The 21,537-nt window shown below is 41.1% G+C and overlaps 1 protein-coding gene across 33 annotated transcripts in view; it reads left to right on the top strand.

The window, feature by feature from the left end:
• The first annotated feature begins 3,046 nt into the window (after positions 1-3,046).
• Positions 3,047-21,537, top strand: part of TBC1D7 (TBC1 domain family member 7) — a 61,410-nt gene continuing 42,919 nt past the window's right edge. For 4 of the 33 annotated variants that reach the window (XR_010126574.1, XR_010126573.1, XM_063665814.1 and 1 more), the window contains exons 1-5: positions 3,077-3,308; positions 4,712-4,831; positions 6,453-6,533; positions 10,514-10,701; positions 14,783-14,920. Coding sequence is in view for 30 of the 33 variants with exons in the window: in XM_063665814.1 (XP_063521884.1) it covers positions 4,720-4,831; positions 6,453-6,533; positions 10,514-10,701; positions 14,783-14,920 (519 nt within the window). In the remaining 3 variants the exon portion in view is untranslated. Of the gene's footprint in view, positions 3,329-4,662; positions 4,832-6,452; positions 6,534-10,513; positions 10,702-14,782; positions 14,921-15,447; positions 15,511-21,537 lie in introns of all 33 variants that reach the window. The other 29 variants (XM_063665824.1, XM_063665823.1, XM_063665820.1 and 26 more) reach the window with 24 other exon arrangements.

The raw sequence follows: 21,537 nt of genomic DNA, 5'->3' as shown, positions 1-21,537 counted from the left end.
TTGAGTTCACAACTCAAATATGCAACTGTAAGAACGAATGGCCACCTGTTCACATTGTGTGATTGCCCTTTTCATTTGTTTAGAAGTCTATATTAAGCACTTACTGTGTGCCAGGCGCTGTTCTATGGACTCAGGATACATCAGCTACTGAAGCAAAGATCCCTAACCTTGTGAAACTGACATTCTGGTGGAGGACAGATCCAATAAAAACTAAAATAAGTAAGTCAATGATGTAGTGTGTTAAAAAGTGATCGGTGCTGGCTGGGCGCCATGGCTCAGGCCTGTAATCCCAGCACTTTGGGAGGCCGAGGTGGGTGGATCACCTGAGGTCAGGAGTTTGAGACCAGCCTGGCCAACATGGTGAAACCACATCTCTATTAAAAATACAAAAAATTAACTGGGTGCAGTGGCGGGTGCCTATAATCCCAGCTACTACAGAGGCTGAGGCAGGACAATCGCTTGAACCTGGGAGGCGAAGGTTGCAGTGAGCCGAGATCGCACCATTGCACTCCAGCCTGGGCAACAAGAGCGAAACTGTCTCAAAAAAAAAAAAGGGATCATTGCTGTAGAAGAAGGAAAAAGTAGAACTGCATACAAGGATCGGGATTCAGGTAAAGTGTTGCAATTTTAGGTAGGCTGGGGAGAGTAGCCTCAGGGAGGGGATGGATCCAGACGGAGGTGAGTGAGTGGGCCATGCGGCTAGCAGAGGATGACGTGTTGCAGGCAGAGGGAACATGAGAAGGTCCTAAGGCAGGGGAGTCACTCATAGTAGTTGAGATTGAGGTAAGAGGAGATAGACCATTGAAGTGTTGTAAGCTGTTGTGAGCACTTCAGTTTTTCCTTTGAGAGAAATGGGGAGCCACTGAAGGATTTTGTGTAGAGGAGGGATATTTTTAGATTCATTCTGGCTGCAGAGTTGACAAAAGCCTCAGAGTGTTATTTCTTAGGGAAGCTTCCACATATTCTATTATCAGCTCATCAAAAAACAGAATGAACGGCAGTTGAAGGCACCCATATTGCTGTCACCATTCAGTGAACAGCAGCCTTGAAAACTGATTGTATGAATTGGAGTTATCTTGTCATACCCAGCTAAATTAAGAGTCCAGAGATGAGGGAGAAGAGAAAGCAGTTGGGGCACAAAGTGCCTGACCAGGAATTATATTGAAAGCCAGCTGCCAAGGTGACCTGCTATAACCTGAAGACCAGTTTCACCCAGTAGCTGCTGAAACCAATTGCTGTAACTCTTCAGACTAGTTTTACTTACCACCTTCTCTCACAAATTAGAGCTTGCCTGCTCCTAAAAACTTTGCTTAGGGTCAATGAGCTATCTTTCAAGGCAATACATAACATTTCTCTAATGAAACCTCCAACTATCTCTTTGTTCTTCTGAAGACCACCCCAGTCTGTGTGTATGCCCTGAACTGCAATTGTTTTCCCAAATAAAATGCCTTAGAGACTCATCTTTGCATTTTTAATTGATCTTGACACAGCCGATTCACATATATCCCTACTATGCCACATGCCAGGCACCGTGCCAAGCACTTTACATACTTTCTCATTTAACCCTTCCCACCTTCTATATAATCACCACTATTGGTGATGATTTTATTTTATTATTATTATTTTTTGAAATGGAATTTCGCTCTTGTTGCCCAGGCTGGAGTGCGGCAGCACCATCTCAGCTCACTGCAACCTCTGCCTCCCGGGTTGAAGCGATTCTCCTGCCTCAGCCTCCGGAGTAGCTGGGATTACAGGTGTGTACCATCATGCCCAGCTAATTTTGTATTTTTACTAGAGACAGGGTTTCACCATGTTGGCCAGGCTGGTCTCGAACTCCTGACCTCAGGTCAACCATCCGCCTGCCTCAGCCTCCCAAAGTGCTGGGGTTACAGGCGCGAGCCACTGCGCCCAGCCCTGGTGATGATTTTAAAGATAAGAAAAGGAAATTGTAAAAGTTAGTGACCGGCCCAAGGTTTAGATGAAGTAAATGGAACTTGTGTAAGGTAACTTGAAGAACTCTGCTTACTCATGTGAACACTACTCAAGTAAGGTTTAGTACCCCAGTACTGAGGAACTAAAGATGGTGGTGGTAGGGAGGTGGGGAGGGGCATCAGTGTTTGAGTTCAACCACCACACGTTTCTTCATTTTTAAGTTCTGTCTAGCCATTATACACACATTTGTCTGCACTATAACTGGACTTCTGCACTGTTGATAGTCCTAAGTTTCCTTTAAAGCTTGGCATCTGTGTGGCTTATTTGGTAAAGATTTGGACTTTCAAAGGGACGATACCCATCACTGGGAATTTCTCTCAAACTCTGGCGGTTTAAAAACCTACTTGGGCACTGCTGCTCAGCCGGCCCGAGCACCAGGGAGGCAAGCACAGACATAGAAAGCATTTGTAAGGTTTAGTAGCTACTTTAAAGAGTAACTGTTCTGTTAGACCTACTAATAACAAATCGGGAGCTTGTATTTAGCACATCTTTTTTTTTTAAAAAAAAAACCCTTCATTTTTCTTCTATTTTATAGTGTTTTACCTGAAAGGCTGAATATACTAAGACAATGGCCAAATCTAATATAAAAATAGACCTCTAATCCACAACCTGCAGCAACCTGCCCAGAAAACCAGTCAGTTACCTACAATAACCACCCCAGGGAGCCTGCCTGCCCTAAATCAGACTTGCACTCCTCTGCCTGCCTTTTTTCTTCTCGTTCGGATGGTCTTCATTTATTCCCACATACCTGGGGTGGGGGAGGAAATTAGCAAAAGCAAAACCCGGGTCCTGCACGCCGGCAGCTTAAGTACGGCCCTAGGGCTCGGATCTCCCCTAGGCAAGAACCTCCAGGGCCGGAGACGGGAGTGCAACCCAGGCACGCTCCTTCCGATGGCCGGAGTAAATGGTCGCGACATTTTGCGGGGTAGCAAGAGGCCGGGTACCCATGGCGGGAGAAACTACACTACTCCGGAGGCGAGCCTAGCCCTTCATCCCCTCTTCCCGGAGTGAGGGTGGAGCTTCCTGCCCACACCCTCTGCGCATGCGCCCGCCCGACGCCCGCCCGGCGCCCGCCCCACGACCTGGAGTTGATGTCACGTCCGGCGGCGGCGGCAGCGGCGCTGAGTTTTGTCTCCCGGGCTGTCGGGGCACGCGCAGGTGTCCCAGGTGTCCCAGGTGTCCCGCCGCCTCCTTGGTTCCCGCAGGACTCGCCCCTCCTGGCCCTGGGCCCCAACGGTGCCCGCCTGCCCGGCGGTCGGCCAGCGCACAGGGCACGGCTTCCTCTGCTTCTCCCGGACCACTTAGTCTCAACCCGGGTGTGTTTCCGCTACTAGAGGTGAAGCATCCATCATAGAGAGAATGGGACCTGGGGTCTTGGACCGGGGTGTTTTTACTTTTCCCATCAGATGGACGCGCATGGGCAGGAGATATTATTTGCAGCATTTCCTCCTAGAGGACGCCTTTGTCATTGTATTGCAATCTAAGAATGGGTGTCCTTAGACAACAGGGACCGACCAAATCGTCATGCAGCTGTTTGGATGCTTTAAAAAAATAAATCCCCACACTCATTACGCGTTTTATGCTGCTGACTTTTTAATTTTTAAGACATCTGCTCCCGAAAGCTCAGAGCCCTTTAGCATTTCATTTGCTAAACGAATCCTAATCTTTCCTGTGACTGAATCGGTTCAGAGGATATCTTTTCAATAAGGAAGGAAGCCCTCCCCTGCTCACTGGGGACGTCGCAGGATTTTTAAACCTAAAGATTTACTCTTTTGTGCACAGACACTGGAAGCATTTGGGTGAGGCAGTGCAGTGCTTTTTGGGAAATGCATCACATCTTTTCTGTTCTTGAAACGCCAAATCTAACTTGGTCTTTTTTTGGATGAATTACCGCCAGTATTATGAAGGTTACTGTGAAGGAACCTGAGACCACTGAACTTTTTGAGTTCTTGCGATAGATTTTAAATAGTTTTTCTGTCTTCAACTCTGACTTTGGGATCACTGTCAATTGGCTACATTGTTTACCCTCTTCTAGTTATAATTTAACGCGATTTATTTGTTGTGGGTTTTGAATTTTGATAGCTATACTTAATAGAATTGTGTTTAAAAGAAAGATAAGTGAGGAACTCGTGGCTTTTTACTTTTATATAACTTAATTTTTCATTTTACAAAATGCCCATTTAAAAAAACGTAGCTAAGCAAAAGAAAGGAAATTAAAATAATCTAGAATCCTACTATCTAAAGATAACCATTGCTAACATTTTGGAATAGAGTGTTGTTTTAAAATACATGAAATTTGTAAAAAACAGAAAATGAAATCATAGTGTATACTGTTCGAGTATAATTTGCTTGACGTATCTTGCCTGGCTTCCATTTCACTTATTTTTTTTCTTTGCACATTTATAATAGCTACAGAATGTTCTATTGTGCTAGGCACTCATAGGTATAGTGGGAAACCTAGTGCATAAACCTTGTGCCATCTATGTTAGCAGCTCAGAGAACTTTTAACTTATATCTTGGTTTTTAGCCAAGATGCATAGGTGAGATGGTTGTAGAACTGAGTTAAAGGAAAAATTTAATATTGGGTCCTATGCAAGGGTACATCAGATTTATTGAAAAGGTGGAGAACATCATTGAAAATTATTCTAATTCTTGACTCTTTGTTTCTAGACTCACTTTTCCCCTTCGTCTCTCTCTCTCTTTCTGTGTTTCCTCCAAGAATGAAATATGACTGAGGACTCTCAGAGAAACTTTCGTTCAGTATATTATGAGAAAGTGGGGTTTCGTGGAGTTGAAGAAAAGAAATCATTAGAAATTCTCCTAAAAGATGACCGTCTGGGTGAGTACTCTTTAAAATTAATCTCATTGGTTCTCAGTCACTCCACGTGTTCTGAAGTAAATATTTTCTTAAAAGACATCCAGAAGCATTGGTTACTTGCTGTATTTTTTAGTGATGTGGTGAAGCAGAATGGTGTATTTTGAGAAAAGTTAAGATTTTTCAAATTTATATTTCACTGAGCGTCAGAAGTTTTTGAAAGGTTTCTTAAGAAAGTCAGTAGTAATTTTTTCTTTATTGAACCCATATGTTTTCATGTATTATCTAGGTAAATTTGCTTCTGGGTAAATTTGCAATAACTCTGGTCATGATTTTCTTTTTTGTTTTTTGAGACCAAGTCTGACTCTGTTGCCCAGGCTGTAGTGCAGTGGTGTGATCTCGGCTCACTGCAACCTACACTTCCTGGGTTCAAGCGATTCTCCTGCCTCAGCCTCCCAAGTAGCTGGGATTACAGGCATGTGCCACCATGCCTGGCTATTTTTTGTATTTTTAATAGAGACAGGATTTCAGCATGTTGGCCAGGCTGGTCTCAAATTCCTGACCTCAAGTGAGCCACCCACCTCGGCCTCCCAAAGTGCTGGGATTACAGGCATGAGTCACTGTGCCCAGCCAATGATTTTCTTTTATGGAAATACTAAGAGTGCATTTTATATTGACATTTTAGTTTATTTTAAGCCAGTCTGAATAAGGTCTGTTGTTGACTAAAGTAAAATAAACTAAACCATAGTTAAAGATAATACTTTATTTGCATAGAGTACTTTTAAAGTTTCTGAAACATTTCTCACCTTATCTTTGATCTTCAACTGTGTGGTCTTTGCTTTAGTATGTCTGGTATTCTCCTTTGATAAGTAGAGGAACTGAGGGTCAGGGAAGTCACTGTAATTTATTGGAAAATGTAGGGATTTGAAGGCGGACTGTACCACTTAATAGCTATGTTAGTTTGATCAAGTCATTTAACTGCTTTGAACTTCAGTTTCTGCATTTTTAGAACAAGAACTACCTAACAGGCTTGCAGTGTGAATTAAATAAACCCTGTGATTAATAACTACCACTGTTATAGGGAATGTAGTAATATATGCAAAATGCATCTCCAATGCTGTAAAATGCAAATTGTTTTTATTTTTATTATTATTTTTAAGACAGAGTCTCACTCTGTTGCCCAGGCTGGAGTGCAGTGGCACGATCTTGGCTCACTGTAACCTCTGCCTCCTGGGTTCAGGCGATCCTTCTGTCTCAGCCTCTTGACCAGCTGGGATTACAGGTGTGTGCCACCATACCCAGCCCATTTTTGTATTTTTAGTAGAGATGGTGTTTCGCCATGTTGGCCAGGCTGGTCCCAAACTCCTGTCCTCTAGTGATTTGCCCGCCTCAGCCTCCCGAAGTGCCGGGATTACAGGCATGAGCCACCGTGCCTGGCCACAAATTGTTTTTAAATAACTTAGTTGGCAGAAGTCTTGGGCTAGAAATCAGACTGGTATTGCCTCTCCTAAACTTACTGACCATATGGTAGACTTCCCCTGAAGAAATGTCTTAACTATTCTTTGAGTTTTAAAAAATGAAATGTGCTTCGACATACTGTGATCAGCATGAAAAGCTTCTAACAATTGTTTTCTTCTTCCTCTAGATACTGAGAAACTTTGTACTTTTAGTCAGAGGTTCCCTCTCCCGTCCATGTACCGTGCATTGGTATGGAAGGTGCTTCTAGGTATGAGACCCAGGAGTTGGAAGATTTATCTTAAAAAATATTGAATAAAGGGATCATTTGCTATCTTACCAATCAGAAAAAGGAAAATTTGTTTAGGCTTTTTACTGAATATTGGATCTTCCCCAGGAGGTTCAATTACCACTCATTATTTTCTGTTCTATTGATACTATAGAAGAGAAAATAGTATATGTTCCTGCGACAAGATCTGGGAAGAGCATTGGACTAGGAGAAATGAGAATAGGTTTAGGCTTTGCTATCAGCTGGGTAACCTGGAGGAAGGCGACCCCTCTGGGACTCATTTTTTGCATCTATAAACTGAGGCTTTTGAGCTAAATTACTCCTAGTTTTTAGCTCTAAATTTGTAAGATTTTGTGATTCTCAGCTATAGAGGTATAACTTCCTAATCTGTCGAAGAGGAATTGGAGACTTACTACTCCCTAGAAGTGTGAATGACTAAATTCCAGTGGTGAGTGGCTGAATGAGAAGGAAAACTGATCTTACTTAGTTTCTATGGAAGAAAACGTGAATTAAGTGCCATGAGTAACTGGCAGCATCCCTTTTGAGCCCAAGATTTTCTTTCCCCTATCATAGCTGAGCCTGCTGGAGTATATAATTCCTATCCATTACCATCCTCCTTTTCTTTCTTAAGAAAAGTATTTTTGGCTGGGTGCGGTGGCTCACACCTGTAATCCCAGCACTTTGGGATGCCAAGGCGGGTGGATCACGAGGTCAGGAGAATTGAGACCATCCTGGCCAACACGGTGAAACCCCCTCTCTACTAAAAATACAAAAAATCAGCTGGGCATGGTGGCACGTGCTGTAGTCCCAGCTACTCGGGAGGCTGAGGCAGGAGAATCGCTTGAACCCGGGGGGCGGAGGCTGCAGTGAGCTGAGATTGTGCCACTGCACTCCAGCCTGGGTGACAGAGCGAGACTCCATCTCCAAAAAAAAAAAAAAAAATACAGTTTGTTAACTGTTAACTGTAAGATAGTGGCGAGGACTACATTCCCTGAAGAATATAAACTATGATTGCTCCTTATTGGGCATCCCTGTGTGCCTGTCAGTAGGCTGAGTAGTTTACATAGATTATACAGAGTAATCCTAGAATCCCTGTAAGGCAAGTATTGGTATCCTAATTTTGCAGGTGGGGAAAAAGACTCTGAGGCTAAATAACTTGCCTAAGCCATTATAGCTTGTAAGTTGCAGAGCTAGGATTTGAGCTTACGTTTGTGGAACTCATTTGAAGGTAAGATAGATTGTGGACCTCATTTTCTTCCCAAAATGTAGTATCTTTTCAGGGCTTGAGAAGCCTGCAGCCCTGTCTGGTTATGTAATATGGAGGCAGCGAGGGAATATAAGCGGTACTAGGAAGCCCTGCAGAATAACTTGTTTCTTGTTCATCCTGGCAGTCTCCGTGCACTTTTATGTCTGTTAGGTCAACGTGCAGTTAATCTGGAGAAGTGGTGACAACTATTTTAGTTTTTCCTAGAGCACTTTTCTTTAAATGTTACTGTTCTCAGTGCCTTCTGGGGTACATTTTAAGTGGTAATGTCAACAGTGTCGATATCTGAGAGGTGCTGTGTGTCTGTTAATAACTCCAGTGGATTAGTGGGAGTTGTACAGTTGTGCGTTCCCTCACTTCTTGAGTGCTACAGCCTATCTGGCTTATTCCTCACTTCTACTCTTCTTAACCTTTCTTTCTTTTTTTTTATTTTTTTATTTTTTTTTTGAGAGGGAGTTTTGCTCTGTCACCCAGGCTGGAGTGCAGTGGCGTGATCTTAGCACTGCAACCTCCGCCTCCCAGGTTCAGGTGATTCTCCTGCCTCGGTCTTCTGAGTAGCTGGGATTACAGGTGCGTACCACCACGCTCGGCTAATTTTTTGTATTTTAGTAGAGATGGGGTTTCACTGTGTTGCCCAGGCTGGTCGCAAACTCCTGAGCTCAGGCAATCCACCTGCCTCGGCCTCCCAAAGTGCTGGGATTACAGGTGTGAGACACTGCGCCTGGCCCACCTTTCTTTATCATGTCATAGTTATATTTTGAGGACAAGGCACTGGAAGTTTAGAGCTGTCGCGCTGTGTAGGACACAGCCTGACTCTTCCTAGCACAGAGTTTTGATTACTTAGGGATCTTTACTTCAAATGGCTACTTCCTGATACTATTTTAGTTAAATATCAAAAAGAGACTCTTTAGGACCAGCTCTTAGAAAACAGGTTTAAGGGTTAATGTGCTGCCTCTAGCAGTGTGATGAGGGTACGGTCACAGCTATTTAATCTGTATTAGCCGAGATGTAGGAGACACTTTAGTGTGTTCCCTTGGCTTTTCTGGAAGGCTGGCACACAGTCTCATAGCTAGCTACCATGAGTGAAGATTTATTTCAGGGAAAAGAACATTTAAGCAAGTTTTTTTTGTAACATTAACTGGTATCATGTTAGCTACTATTGTTTTTGTTTTCTGGGGTGTTCTTTAGAATACTAAACCTGTGGCATTTTGCACCAAAGAGGGATTCATAGTCAAATGTAGTAGCTAACACTTATACTAGCTTCGTGTTTGCTGAGTACTCTTCTGAATGCTTTGTGTGTGTTGATTTGTTTATTCATCTCAACAACTGTATGATATTAGGTATTACTATTCCCATTTTTCAGATGGGGAAGCTGAGACATAGGGAGATAAAGTAATTGCTAAAGGTCACCACCCAGCCAGTTAATTGTAGAGCTGGAATTTAAACCCAGGAACTTTGCTCCAGAGTCTGTGCTTCTGTAGAGCCTCATTAAGTTTAATGAGGCTTGAGTAAATAAAATGTTTTTTTTTTTTTTCTTTGAGACAGGGTCTTACTCTGTTTCCCAGGCTGGAGTGCAGTAGTACGATCACAGCTCACTATGGCCTTGACTTCCTAGGCTCTGGTGATCCTCCCACCTCAGCCTCCCACCTCAGCCTCCCGGGTAGCTGGGACTACAGGCATGTGCCACCAGACCTGGCTAATTTTTTGTAGAGACAGGGTTTCCCAAATACCTTCACCCAGTTGCCCAGGCTGGTCTTGAACTCCTGGGCTCAAGTGATCTGCCTGCCTTGGCCTCTCAAAGTGCTGGGATTATAGGCGTGAGCCACCATACCTGGCCTAAAATGTTTTTCTTTTTGGCAAAACTTAGTGCCATGAAAATTCATTGTCACCATTTCCCAAATCTGTTTGATGAGGGCATTTTTTTCTTCTCTTGGGGTTAGCATTCTGTGGAGAAGCATTTGGTGAAATGCTTATCCCATTTCCTGACTGACAGGTGGGGAAACAAGTGCCTAGAAAGACAAACACATTTGAGAGTCCTAGTATTATCCAATCCGAGGCTAGAATCCAGGATGGCTGGCCTGTCTAGTGGTCTTTCTACTATGTTTTCTCAGAGCCATTTGTTTGTGAAAAAGATATGATACCATGTTTAAATGGGTTAATGAGCTTAATATGTCATAGAAATGTCCTGTAAGGTGACCTCACCAATGAAGATTAAGGACTTTTGTGACCTGGAGGATAGGATACTTAGTGAGCAAGTTTTAACTGTTGGGGAAGAGAAGAATTCAATGGACTGTTGGTGGTTCTGAGATGTAGGGGCCAAGTACAAAGACTAGGGTGAGACCTCTAGGAGCTAAAAGCAGCCTGAGGCTGCCACAAATTAAGTTAAACCATTGTTAGGATTGATGTGGTTGTTAATCTTGAAAGTATGCGGCACACTTAATCAAGGGCTTTGCCAGTGTTGTTTCATTTCTCTCTCATATCAATGATGCATCAGCATTCAAACATTGATAATATTTCACGTTTGAGATTGTTTTATAGTGAGAATTTCTAAAAGAGATTCTATATGGTACTTGAATGTCTGTGTGAATTCTAGCCTAATTGTGTTGGTCGCTTCTCACAGCATCCTCTTTCATAGATGAGGGATTTGGAGTGATGGCTCAGTATTTTGTCCTTTTTTCATTTTTCCTATTCTCTCTAGGAATCCTGCCTCCACACCATGAGTCCCATGCCAAGGTGATGATGTATCGTAAGGAGCAGTACTTGGATGTCCTTCATGCCCTGAAAGTTGTTCGCTTTGTTAGTGATGCCACACCTCAGGCTGAAGTCTATCTCCGCATGTATCAGCTGGAGTCTGGGAAGTTACCTCGAAGTCCCTCTTTTCCACTGGTTAGTGGTCACTTTTGTCTGACACTAAGCTCAACTCTAGACTATCCCACCTTGCCAGCCTTTGATTGCATCATGTTTTGCCTTAAAAACTTTTGGTGGCTCCCTATTGTTATTAGAATAAAAGTGACACATCTTTACTTGGCATTCATGGCCATGCACATTCTGACCCAACCTTCTTATTTTTTGTTTTTCTAAAATATGTTTTATTTTGAAGTAATTTCAAACTTCTAGAAAAGTTGCAAGAATACTACCAAGAATTTGCATATACCCTTTACCCAGATTCTCCAGTTAACATTATGTGCATCTGTTTTGCTTTGTCGTTTTAAAACAAATTTTTTTAAACACATTTTTTTTTTCCTAAATCATTTGAGAGTAAGATGCAGACAGGATTCCCTGTTACCTCAGATTCCTTCAGTGTACACTTCCTAAAGACAGGACACCCCTGCAGATAGCCATAGTACAGTCCTCAAAACTAAGACATTAACCTTGATACAATATTAACATGTAATCTACCAACTCCATTTGAATTTGACCGATAATGCCTTCACAAATAATCAGACAGTCAAAGTTCTGGGTGAGGATTAGATCCTGGTGTAGGCATTGCACTGGGTTATCATATTGCTTTAGTCTCCTTTGACTTGGGATAGTTCTGTCTTTTTTTAATCTTTCATGCCTTTGACATTTTTGAAGGGCAGGATCAGATGCTTTGAAGAAAACCCCTCCATTTAGGTTTGTCTGGTGTTTCCTCCTGATTAGATTCAGGTTATTCATTTTTGGCAGGGATACCAGGTAGGTGATGCTGTGTCCTTCTCAGTGTCTCTTATCAGGAGGCACATAGTGTGGATTTGCCCCATAAGAGGTAGTATTAACTTTGATCACTTGGCGAGGGTGGTGCCTGCTGGAGTTTTCCACTGGAAAGTTTTTATTTTTCCCTTTGTAATTACTATTTCTCTTTGTGGGGAGACACTTTAAAACTGCTGTGTAAACATCCTATTCCTTATTAAACTTTTGCTCGTGAGTATTCTCATTTGACGATTTCTAAAAAATTTTGATTTTTTAACTTTTTAAATAATGTTGGATGTAGAAAAAAGTTGCAAAAATAGTACAGTGTTCTGAAATACCTTCACCCAGTGTCCTTAAATGTTACATCTCATACAACCATAATGTAATGATCAAAACCAGAGAATCACAATACTGAGAGCTACTCTGTAGGCCTCATTGGGATTTTGCTGATGTCCCACTGATGCTCTTCTTCTGATCCAAGATCCAGTTCCAGATCACACATTACATTTAGCTGCCACATCTTAGTCTTTAATCTGGAAGAGTTCTTTTTTTTTTTGAGACAGAGTTTTTCTCTTTTTGTCCAGGCTGGAGTGCAATGGTGCGATCTTGGCTCAATGCAACCTCTAACTCCTGGGTTCAAGCAATTCTTGTGCCTCAGCCTCCAGAGTAGCTGGGATTACAGGTGTGCACCACCACGCCCGGCTAATTTTTGTATTTTTAGTAGAGATGGGATTTCTCCATGTTGGTCAGGCTGGTTTTGAACTCCCGACCTCAAGTGATCCACCCGCCTTGGCCTCCCAAAGTGTTGTGATTACAGGCGTGAGCCACTGTGCCTGGCCTGGAACAGTTCTTCAGTCTTTGTGTTCATGACCTTGACACTTTTGAAGAGCCCTGGCCAGTAGAGCATTTCTCAATTTCGGTCTGTCTCATGTTTCTCCATGATTAAACTCTGGTCACGCATTATTGGCAGGAATATCACAGAAGTATGGGACTCATTACTGTTGCTGCTAACTTTGATCACTTGGGTAAGATGGTGTCTGTGGAGTTTCTCCACTATAAGGTTACTATTTTCCTCTTTGTAATTAATAAGTAACTGTGGAGAAGTACTTTGAGACTTGTAAATAGCCATCCACTAATGATTCTTGCCTGAACCAGTTTTTACTATGCTGGTTGCCAAATGGTGATCTAACTCCCTCATTCTTTCTGCATGTATTAGTTGGCGTTCTTCTCAAAGGAAGAGTTTTCCCTTCTTTATTTATATCAGTATGAAATTAAAGTGTTATTTGTTTGGCTAAAACAGTGAATTGTTCAAATGGATTTGCTGGAACACTCCTATTTTACAAAATTTATTTTTATTGCAGATCTTATTTTTTTTGAAGTTAATGATGGGGTATCCATGGACAAACCTTAGAGCTAATAAAAATCATTTATATTTATTACATTTATCAAGAGAGAAAAGGTCCCTAAAAAATAATTGGAATAATTTAAGCAATCATCTTTAAATTTCACTTATTGGCAAAGTGGAGTTGATAGTACTACACAAGTTCTTAAATTACATATCAAATTAAATTAGATAATCTGTTAGTTGAAGGAATTGTGATAATAGGGTATAGGTTCCCCCTCACCGCTACTCAGCTTGTCTGTGTTCCAAGCTGAGACACCTTTACTGCAGCCTCAGGCAGACGTGCTTCTGAGTGTGTGTTTTGGACTGTGCCACCCCACATCTTCCCAGTCATGATCCTCATTGTATTAGTCTGTTTTTGATTGCTTATAACAGAATACCTGAAATGGGATGATTTATTTTAAAAAGGAATTTATTTCTTACAATTCTAGAAGCTGGGAAGTCCAGGATTCAGGGGCTACATCTGGTGAGGGCCTTCTTGCTGATGACTGTCTGCAGGGTCCTGAGGTGGCACAGGGGGCTGAACATGCCAACGTGCTCACCCAGGACTCTCTTCCTCTTAGGAAGCCACCAGTCCCATTCCTGTGATAACCCATTAATCTATGAATTGACCTACTGATGAGGGCAGAGCCCTCATGATCCAGTCACCTCTTAAAGGCCCCACTTCTCAATACTGCCACATTAGGGATTAAATTTCAACGTAAGTTTCGGAGGGGACAGATATTTGAACCATAGCACCTACTTAGCGCCCACTCTGCCTCATTTTTTAATCCATTAATAAGAGGGTGCAGCAGTGCTCATCACAGGGCCAGGAAGGACGACATGGGTCCTCTTGCCTTGACCTGTCAGTGGTCAGGAGCAGTCAGTGGTATGCCACCTTTCGGGGTGTCGAGCACAGTGCACAGAACTGCATGGGAGTCCAAGAAAGGAGATTTTCCTTTCCCTTTTCTTCCTACTTATTTTCCATTCTCCTCTGACACATTAATAAAATGCTTAGAGAAAATTTATTCCCTATGATTTAAATTCTGTTTTTCTTGACATTTTATAGAATATTAACAAGTTGAAAGAAGGGCTTAGAATGAAATAATACATTAAAATAACAATTTTGATTTAAGTCGGTACTTTTTAGGGGAAACTGTGATACTTCTTAGTTTCTTTTTAACATTAAAATCCTTCAGCTATTAAATCATAGATGAAAATGTAAAGCTTTTTTATATGATATGGTGTTTGAAAACAGAAGAGGTTTTCAAATAAGGTCCCAGTTTTTCTAACATTTCTCTGTTGAAATTTACTTGAGAGTTTACTTTCGCATTCTGAGTATTGACACAAGGTTTGAGAAATGCCATTCTTTTGATTCCTAAAATTCTGATTCTAGGAACATTTTAACTTTTTTACTGCTTAAGATAGAACAAAATTCTGAAGGTATGCATGAATGCTTTGAAATAAAGCAAATGCTTTATTAGTCTTTTTGGAGCTCTTCAATATTTGCAAATTACTGTGCTGAAAAATGTCTCCAGTTACTGATGGTGCTGTTTATTACACCCTTTTCAAAGACATTCTCACCTAGTACTGAGAATATTTTTGGGTGGAGAGAGTCAGTGACTTGCTTATGATTTATGTTGACTCTGTGAGGGGCTTAATGTTAGAAGCTGGAGAGTCTCTGTACACTCAGCCTGAAACCTGGTCATTCATAAGCAGCACTGACCGTGTAGTTACTCATCTTTTTCTCCCCCTTGCGCCCCTCTTCAGGGATGGACTCTGTGCTTTTTGATCCTACTTTGATTTATTAATGTAGCCTTTTCAAAATTTAGGGAGCAAGGTTTCATTTTTTATTAAAGAGATATGTATTCCTCTCTTTCACTGCCTTCCTCTTGAGATTTATTATTAATCTTTCAGGAGCCAGAAGATGAAGTATTTCTTGCCATAGCTAAAGCCATGGAGGAAATGGTGGAAGATAGTGTCGACTGTTACTGGATCACCCGACGCTTCGTGAACCAATTAAATACCAAGTACCGGGATTCTTTGCCCCAGTTGGTGAGGGCTTTTTTTTTTTGGCTATTGGAGAGTGAACAATGGTAGTGGGGGTCTTCAGGGAGTGCTCTTACCTCCTAGGGCTGCTACAATTATGAATAACCCTTTATAGTAGGACTCAGCAAGTGTTTTCTGTAAAAGTCCGTATAATCTAAATATTTCCAGCTTGGTGGGCCAGATGGTCTCTATTGTAACCACTCAACTCTGCTGTCGTTGCACAAAAGCAACCTTAGACAACGCATAAAATAATGTTCCTGGCTGGATTTGCCCTGCTGCATAGGTGCCATAGGTGGCCAGTCCTGCTCTGTAGTATCCCATATTCTGGTCTAGAATCTGCTGGTTTAGAGTAATCCCTCTGTATAAGTTAAGGTTTTCATTTGGCTGCATATAGTGGGAAGCCCAAATACCAGAAGCTAAGAATCCAGGCAGTGCAGAGCTGGCGCTGCAGACCCACAGTATGGAGAGGGTTGCAGACTCTTGCCATTCTGCTCCAGTATTCGTAGGAATGATCTTTCCTCTCGTGCTCACAGGGTGGCTCTTGGACCAGCGGCCATGACATCTGTGTTCTAGGCAGAAGGAAAGGGAAGGCAAAGGTAAACACAAACGAATAAGAGGGACAAGCCAGCCACATCTGTGGCCCATTAGGCTTTCCCTCTGCATGTACAGCTGACCTTTGAGTAGTGTAGGGTTAGGAAAACTGACCCAACCCCAGCATAGTTGATACTCTGCATATAACTTTTGACTCCCCCAAAACCTAACTACTAATAACCTACTGTTGACTGGAAGCCTTACTGATAACATAGATGGTCGTTTAACACATATTTTGTACACATATTTTGTTTCCATTTTTGTCTTTTTGAGATGGAGTCTCATGCTGTCGCCCAGGCTGGAGTGCAATGGCGTGATCTCGGCTCACTGCAACCTCTGCCTCCTGGGTTCAAATGATTCTCCTGCTTTAGCCTCCCAAGTAACTGGGATTACAGGTGCCTGCCATCACACCTGGCTAATTTTTGTATCATTTTTAGTAGAGACGGGGTTTCATCGTGTTGGTCAGGCCGGTCTCGAACTCCTGACCTCAAGTTATCCACCCACCTTGGCCTCCCAAAGTGCTGGGATTTACGGACATGAGCCACCACACCCAGCCACATATTTTGTTATATGTGTATTCACTGTATTCCTGTAATGAGGTAAGCTAGAGAAAAGAAAATGTTAAGAAAATCATAAGGAAAATGAAATATATTTTCTATTTATGAAGTGGAAGTGGATCATCACAAAGTCTTTATCCTCATTGTCTTCATGTTGAGTAGGCTGAGCAGGAGGAGGGAGGGGAAGGATGGTCTTGCTGTCTCAGGGGTTGGCAGAGGTGGAAGAAAATCCACGTTTAAGGGGGCCTTTGCAATTCAAACCCATGTTCCTCAAGGGTCAACTATATGTTAGTGACAAGGACTGTGTCACTTGGCTGCCCTGTCTGCAGTAGAGGCTGGGAAAGGTATTCTTTTTTTAAAAAAAGCCTTGTGATCTCCTACTAAAACGGGATCTGTGAGTGACATAGGAGGGGCACATGGGAGTGTGGCAGGCAGCAAGCTGTTTCTGTCATAGCCTGGCTTGGGAAGGCAGAGAACTGAATGGTACTTGCTGCATTGCATAAGCTAGTCTTCCTTGCCATTTTCTTTTTTTCTAGTTTTTCCCCCTTATTTGTCTCATTTATAAAAATAAACCTTTTTTTCTTAAATCATTGGGTTATTTCCTTTTAAAATTCTACTGAAAGTGGTAACTGTGGAACAGGGTGCAAGATGAGATGCAGGGCAGTGATGATGGTTGGATGAGCATTGAGGATCACTGTAGTTAATTATTAATAAGACCATGTGCAAGACCCTTCAGCTTCTGAGAACACTTACAAGAGCAGTTTTTATATATTTCAACTAAGTAAAATTTGATTTTTAAGATTTTGAAATTTGATCCACTTCGTTGATTTCAATAAAAATAATTTAAGCCTGGAAATGGAGCTTAAGTAAATATGTCAGTTGTCTAATCAAATCAGGAGGTCTCAGTTATATCATACCATGATCTAATTAGCTTTTCTTATTTAATATTCGAGTAAGTCAGTAGCATTTTGATAGTTTATGCTATTCTTTAAAAATTCATCCTTTATTTTTCATAACATAAGCGGTGAATGCATTCTCAAAAGAAATTAAGCAATTCAAATGAATCCATGCTTCCCTAGACCTGGACTAACCACCCCCTATCCCTGCAATTCCCCACTTCCCCTTCTAAGAAGTAAACATTTGTCATTAGCTTGGTCTGTATTATTCAAGATTCTCTTATGTGCATGCATATATGATATGATTTTTCTTTTCTTTTTTTTTGAGACGGAGTCTCGCTCTGTTGTCAAGGCTGGAGTGCAGTGGCGCGATCTCAGCTCACTGCAAGCTCTGCCTCCCAGGTTCATGCCAGCCTCCTGAGTAGCTGGGACTACAGGCGCCCGCCACCACGCCCAGCTAATTTTTTGTATTTTTAGTAGAGATGGGGTTTCACCGTGTTAGCCAGGATGGTCTCGATCTGACCTTATGATCCGCCCCCTCGGCCTCCCAAAGTGCTGGGATTAATCACGTTAAGTAGTATTATACTGTACATGTGGCCCTATGGGTCTATTTTTGTTTTTTAACTTATTGCCTTGGAGAACTTTCCAAGGCAGTATAGACAAATCACTAGTTTTCAGTCCTGACTTCCTATTAGTACCACCTGGGAGCCTTTAAAAATTACCATCACCTTTCCTCCACCTAGACAAGTGAAATCTGAATCTCTGAAGGTAGGGCCCTGGAATTCTAATTTCTTAAAAGCTCCAGGCAATTCTGAAGTGTAGTTAAGGGTTGAAAGGCACTCATTTAGAACCACCTTTTAAAAAATATTTACTCCTAGCATTTCCTGTTACGAATTTGCTCTATTTAAACCTAGGAGATCCATACTGAGAGTAAGCATGCCCTTGTACAGGCTCCCTGTGTGTATGCGTATCTCTCTGGGCTTGGTACCTATGAGCAGATGCTCAAGCGGAGGGGAGACATATTTAAAATCTATTCATTTATTTTTGACATATTTAAAATTTAAACTGCCTGGCTGCTCATCCAAAGGCCATATCAATTTATGCTCCCACCAAACAGATGATGAGATTTCCCATTTTTCCACCCCACTGCCAATACTTGATAGTATCAATGTCTTACATTTTTATCCATCTGATAGTGAAATGGTATCTCATTTTAATTTACCTATCCTCAGTTTCTAGCGAAGTTGAGTATGTTTGCATATGGCTATTGTTTTGTTGACTTTTTTTCTTTGTAAGAGTTATTCGTATATAGTCACTCCTGGATCTGTAGGGGATTAGTTCTAGGGCTCATTGAGACAGTAAAATTCATGGGTGTTCAAGTCCCTTACATAAAATGGGACTTGCAAATAGTATTTGCATAGAACCTGCACATCTCTTCCTGTATACTTTAGATTACTTATAATACGTAATACAATGTAAATGCTATGTAAATAGTTGTTATACTGTATTATTTAGGGAATAATGACAAAAAAATCTGTGTCTGTTCAATACAGACACAACTATCCATTTTTTATTTCCCAAATATTTTTGGCCCATGGTTGGTTGAGTCCATGGATATGAGGGTTGACTGTACCCTGGATATTTATCCTTATCCCTTATGTTTGTTGAAAATAGTTTCTGTTTGTTGTACAAAATTTTAGGTTTTGATGCAATGAGATTTGCCAGCATTTTTTTTTTTGCTTTTTTGTGTCTTACTGGTTAATTAGCCCTTTCCAACCCCAAGATTAAAAAAATATATATTTTTTTGTTTTCTCCTAACTTTTTTTTTTTTTTTCTGAGATGGAATCTTGCTCTGTCACCCAGGCTGGAGTGCAGTGGTACGATCTCAGCTCACTGCAGCCTCCGCCTCTTGGGTTCAAGGGATTCTCCTGCCTCAGCCTCCTGAGTAGCTGGGACTACAGGCACGAGTGTGGCACCATGCCTGGCTAATTTTTGTATTTTTAGTAGAGACGAGATTTTGCCATTTTGGCCAGGCTGGTCTCGAACTCCTGACCTCAGGTGATCTGCCTCCCCTCGGCCTCCCAAAGTGCTGAGATTATAGATGTGAGCCACCACACCCAGCCTGTTTTCTCATAACTTTTAAAAATGCTTAAACATTTTACATTTAGCTCTTTGTCAGGGATTTATCTTTCTGATTGGCATCAGACACATACTGGATTTCACTCTTATGCTTACCTGCAACACCACTGCTTCTACCAACACATCACTCCTCCTCCTGTTCCTCTTCCCCCCGTCTGTTTTGTGTGTTACTGAGAATGTACTTCATGTCAGGCAGTGCTAAATTTACATTGTTAGTGAGCACTTCATTCAAGCATATTATCTTTGTTTTTATAGATGAGGATACTGAAGCACAGAGAAGTTAAGTAAGACCAAGGTCTCAGTTAGTAAGCAGTAGAACAGCACTTAACACTGTGTATTTGTCAGTTCATCCTTTTTCCACGGATTTGAAATGCCACCTTTATCATATACTGGATTTCCATATATGTGTGTATATGTATATATTTATATTTGTATCTCTTTCTGGACTCCTTTTTATTCCATTGAGGTATTTGTCTATTCCTGGGTCAATATCACATGATTTATTTAATACGACTTTCTAGCGTATTTTGATAGCTGATAAGGAAAGTCTCTTATTGTTGCTCCTTTTCAAAAATGTCTTGGCTATTCTTGAACTTGCCTTTTTCTTTTCAGAAATGAATTTTAGAATCAGCAAGACACTTCATGTCCCTTAAACCTTAGTTTCCTCATCTTTATAAATGGAGCTTCTTTTAGTGTATGCATTACAGTGCCTAGCAAGTGGTTTTAAGTAGTTATGAAGTTCTCAAAAAAGTTATCCAGAATGTATACAAAACTTAAATTTCCTTGTATTGCTTGCTGTTTGATTTAGACATCAAGTGATTTGCTTAAACTTTTCTCTCTAGTGAAACCGTCTTTAGTCTATCTTATAACACACAGTTTAGGTTGCTGCTTAGTTCTATGGAAATGTGTGTATGATGGACAATGATGGGCTCAGAAGAAGATAACGATGCCCCTGAGTGGTGATGTGTCTATTCTGCCATACTATCCTGATTCCTAGGATTGCATCATAGCCCTCTCTCCTTACAAGCTTTTCAAATTGAATTCTGCATTTTGACAAGGTCTCTCATTGTCAAATCCAAATCCAAATCCAAATCCAAATGAGAATAAAGGCCAACTTCAATTGTATGGCATGGAAGGTTTTTCTTAAACCATCTCAAACTTAATTGTGTTAATCATTAAAGTAAGTGATCTTTGTTTTATTGCTATTGACACAGTTTTTTAAAGCTCTGCTAAAGAGGTTTTTTAAATAAGCACTATTAGCAGCTTCTTGCTAAGTTTAATATAAATTCCTCTCAGAGTGATTAAGTACATATTTTTGTCACGTTTTGCCTTCTGTTGATGATGTATATTGTCTTCATGAAGTAAGAATATGGGGGTCATAGAAATATTGAAAATAACCATAATGTTTAGGAGTAAAACATAATTATGGTTATAATAAATCACATCTATCTATAATAGATCACATCTATGGTATCTATCATTTGCTAAGTATGAAAAAGGTCAGGCAATATAAATATTAGCTCCTTCCATTAAAAAATATATATACAGATATGTATTTGAATTTACCTTCTTTCTTAGATGAAGCAGTAGCATACAGTACACATTTTTCCCATCTTGCTCTTTTTACCTGCTATGTGCTGGAGATCATGCCATATTAGTATACAGAGATACTCCTTATTCCCTGTGATGGTTTCATACTACTGTCCTGTGTATATTCTTAAACAATATTCTTTTTTTTTTTTTTTTTTTGAGACGGAGTCTCGCTCTGTCACCCAGGCTGAAGTGCAGTGGTGCAATCTCAGCTCACTGCAACCTCTGCCTCCCAGGTTCAAGTGATTCTCCTGACTCAGCTAGCTGGGATCACTGGCACATGCCACCACGCCCAGCTAATTTTTGTATTTTTAGTAGAGATGGGGTTTCACCATGTTGGCCAGGCTGGTCTCGAACTCCTGACCTCAAGTGATCCACCCACCTCAGCCTCCCAAAGTGCTGGGATTACAGGCGTGAGCCACTACGCCCAGCCTACAAAATATTCTCAGGTTAGTATATTCATACTGTTCTATTGTGAATATAGTTTATTCAGCCTGTCTTTATTGTTGGCTATTTGGGATGTTTTCAGCCTTTTGCTGTTATACACAGTGTTACAGGTAAATAGACTTGTGCATGCAGCTTCTCATGTGTTTGCTAGTATATTTGAGTTGGATTCCCTAAAAATAGATTGGCTGGATCAAAGGGTAAATGCATAAATTACTTTGCTAAATATTGCCAAATTCCCCTTCATAGAGCTCATAGTCTTTTGCATCCTCACAGCCAGTAGATTGTTTCCCTACAGCCTTGCCAACATGGTATGTCATTAGTCTTGAATTTTTGCCATTCTGATAGGTAGGTAGTGATACTTCAGTGTAATTTTATATTGCATTTATTTTGTTGTAAGCAAGGT

Source organism: Pongo pygmaeus, chromosome 5 (assembly GCF_028885625.2).
Source record: "Pongo pygmaeus isolate AG05252 chromosome 5, NHGRI_mPonPyg2-v2.0_pri, whole genome shotgun sequence".
NCBI lineage: Eukaryota > Metazoa > Chordata > Mammalia > Primates > Hominidae > Pongo > Pongo pygmaeus.
Note: the sequence above shows the minus strand (reverse complement) of the source record. Positions and strands in the feature narration are given on the sequence as shown.